The sequence below is a fragment of the Propithecus coquereli genome, unplaced genomic scaffold (genome assembly GCF_000956105.1).
Source record: "Propithecus coquereli isolate 6110/MARCELLA unplaced genomic scaffold, Pcoq_1.0 Scaffold77, whole genome shotgun sequence".
Taxonomy (NCBI): domain Eukaryota; kingdom Metazoa; phylum Chordata; class Mammalia; order Primates; family Indriidae; genus Propithecus; species Propithecus coquereli.
This window is the reverse complement of record NW_012153840.1, coordinates 1890476-1893419: the sequence shown is the minus strand read 5'-3', so window position 1 is coordinate 1893419 and position 2944 is coordinate 1890476. Positions and strand designations below refer to the sequence as shown.

The window sequence follows — 2944 nt, the reverse complement described above, 5'->3', positions numbered from 1 at the left end:
CCACGGCACTCACTCTAGCCTGGGCAAAAGAGTGAGACTCTGTTTCAAAAAAAAAAAACAAAGTGAGGCAGCAGCGGGTGGGGGAGCTCACAGGCTAAAAGTGGTTTTAAAGACTCTTTGACTTCTAATTGATTAAGGAAATGAAGCTTTGTCTACAGACTTGTAATGTCTTAAGTTAAAGTAAGGAAGTCTCTTAACCAGAGACAAGCTACTAGCCATATGTTTGTTGTGTAAATGGAAGCCCTGAAGGTTTGTCTTGCAAAGCCTTAGGCCTGTTAATGAGTTACGAAGGACGTCTCCAAGAGCGGAGGGGGTCATGATGAAGCATTTCTGACCTCCCTCCTCATGGCTGGCAATTCAATTTTAAGGTATCTCCTTGGCCAAGAGGGGGGGTCCATTCAGTCATCAGGTGAGGGGGAGCCTTAAGATTTTATTTTAGTTCACACAGTTTTGGTTTTCTTAGTCGTTCTCACATGCTGGGCCTCTACTACTCATCAACTATGTGGCCTTAAACAGGCCATTAAAGTAGTAAATATGTGTTGAGCAGATTCTAAGCTGTGCTCAATGAAGTCACTGGGCTAGATGCTGGGGTTTGTCAGGGCCAGGAAACAGACACAGTCCAAGCAGGCAGAAAACTGTTTACAGGGTAGGGGAACCGAGAGTGATCAACGTGGCTGGGAGGGCAGAGAGGTAGAGAGCGTGGGAAGGGCTCAGGAAGCAAGGCTGGAGAGGTAGGAAGGGGCTAGAACCACCACCCCCGCCCAGTTCTACAGCCTCGACAGGGTAATGATTTTGGTTTTAATCCTAAGTCAGAGACAGGAAGTAAATTAATCTCTCTGAACCTCAATTCTACCTCAAAAAATATGTTTCAGAACTAACTAGCCTGTTAGTCGCCAGTACTAGGTCGAGGTGTTTTTTTTGTTTTTTTTTTAGGTCCAGAGTTAAGAGCAAGGACTTGTGTTTTTACTCATATTTGTGTCGCCAGTGCATAGCACATGGTAGGCGCTTAATCAATGCCTGTTGTATGAATAAGTGAGAGTGTGGACTCCTCCACAGATTTGTTATTAAAACAACCAGTTTAATAGAGTTTTCTTTCTCCGCATTCCTTCCCTCCCCTCCCCGCTCTTCGGTTCACCTCCCTCCGCCCTCCCACGCCCCCTTCCCACTCCTCCAATCCTCTCCCGGCTTCCCGCCTCCCCGTCCCGGCCCCGCCCCCCCGTGAGTCACGAAGGCGGAGGAGGCGAGGCGGGCTTTACGGCAGTCGCGTTGCGGCGGGGCGGGGCGCTGGGCGGCTAGCGTGCTTGGCGGCAGAGGTGGGAGGCAGGCCGGCAGGCAGACGGACTCGCAGGCGGGTGGCGGTGTCCGTGCTCGCTGGTGAGGGCGGGAGGGAGTGACTCACTGAGCGTGTGTGAGGGAGGGAAGGAGCGGGCGAGCGAGCAGCCCGCGCCGTCCTTCCGCAGCGCCAGCCAGGCCACGCCGCCGCCGCCTCCCCTCCGCCCCGCGCCCAGGCCGGGCCGAGCCGAGCCGGGTCGGGCCCGGGCCATGCTGCTCACCGTGTACTGTGTGCGGAGGGACCTCTCCGAGGTGACCTTTTCCCTCCAGGTCGACGCCGACTTCGAGCTGCACAACTTCCGCGCGCTGTGCGAGCTCGAGTCCGGCATCCCTGCAGCTGAGAGCCAGGTACGCCGGGCAGCGACCCGGGGGCCCCCCTCCCGGGGCTAGCCCTCTGCCTTGGGGCCTCATGCTCTCCCTTTGCTACTGGTGAAGCACTTGGGGGGTGGAGGAGAGCAAGGATAGCCATTCCCAGCTCGCCTCCGCATCCGGGAGGGAGCTGGAATTGGTAGCTGCCCCCACACACCCTGAGTGTGGGGTGGGGTACGAGGAGAGGGAGCAGAGAACCTGACCGCAGACGCACCCACTGCAGCATGAGGGGTGCGTGAACTGTCGAGTAGCCCTACCCACCTTCTGGCTTTTTGGCCCCTTCTCCTTTACTAATCCAGAGTTTGGGGTGTAGTCGTGGACCTAAGAAGCAGTCTTGGATTTGCAAGGGTTCGTACATCCTGCTTCACCAACCAGAAATACCAGTTTGGATCGCTGTGGTAGATAGATGTTCATCTGCTTTTTTGAAGAGGGTTCCTGCTTAACTATACACAATTTGCCTTTAAATGTACAGGTTTGCTCTTTAGATGAAGGAGAAAGTTTGAGACTTGACACTACCTCGTTTTGAGGTCTTTGGAGAGTCCTCTTTTCCATACCACATGCGTTTGTGGTTAAATTATTTTTAAAAACAGTAATTACTTAACTCAAACTGTTTCTTTCGGTTGTTCCCTGGTAGTGAGCCAACAATCCCTCTTTCTTTCAGGTAACAGTTCAGAGTTTGGGTCAGTTCAAAGCTTAGTGCTTTGTAAGGATATTTGCTTGAAAATGGCCTAGTATATTTATATTCTCAGTGCGATTTCGTGGTTTCATTTCCCTACACGGCTTGCTGGAAAGAAGTTCAAATCGTCTTACATCTTAAATAAGCAAAGTCATTTATTTTCAAAACGCTTTAGGGCTTCCACTAGTCTTTATCAAACAGAATTGGCGACAACAGCTCTGTGGCCTTTACACTAAAACACTTAGATCCTGGCTTGATTAAGTGAGTCTGGGAGGATATAGTCTAAACATTAAGAAAATTATAAAAGTCTTCTAATGCCCCAGAATGTAAATGTTGATTTTCTACTGCAGTTAGGAAATAGTTCCAAAAACTATTACCCAATTACAGCTTGTTCTGCTGTCTTATGGTAAGCAAATATGTCAATATTTTGTTCAGAAGTATGATTCCTTTACACAATGTGAACTTTAGAACCTTGGCATAAAGCTATTCAGAAAGAATTTATTTCAGGGCACAGAGTGTCACTCAATTACGCAGGCTGGCAAAGGCTACAAAGAAATTGTTAAAAGG

The 2944-nt window shown here is 50.1% G+C and overlaps 1 protein-coding gene across 2 annotated transcripts in view; it reads left to right on the top strand.

The window, feature by feature from the left end:
* Window positions 1-1340: 1340 nt before the first annotated feature.
* The window catches only part of DDI2 (DNA-damage inducible 1 homolog 2 (S. cerevisiae)), a 27599-nt gene continuing 25995 nt past the window's right edge, over window positions 1341-2944 (top strand). The window contains exon 1 of one of the 2 annotated variants that reach the window (XM_012662650.1): window positions 1341-1680. In XM_012662650.1, the coding sequence (XP_012518104.1) occupies window positions 1543-1680 (138 nt within the window). In that variant the 5' untranslated portion in view covers window positions 1341-1542. The remainder of the gene's footprint in view (window positions 1681-2944) is intronic. The other variant, XM_012662651.1, reaches the window with a different exon arrangement.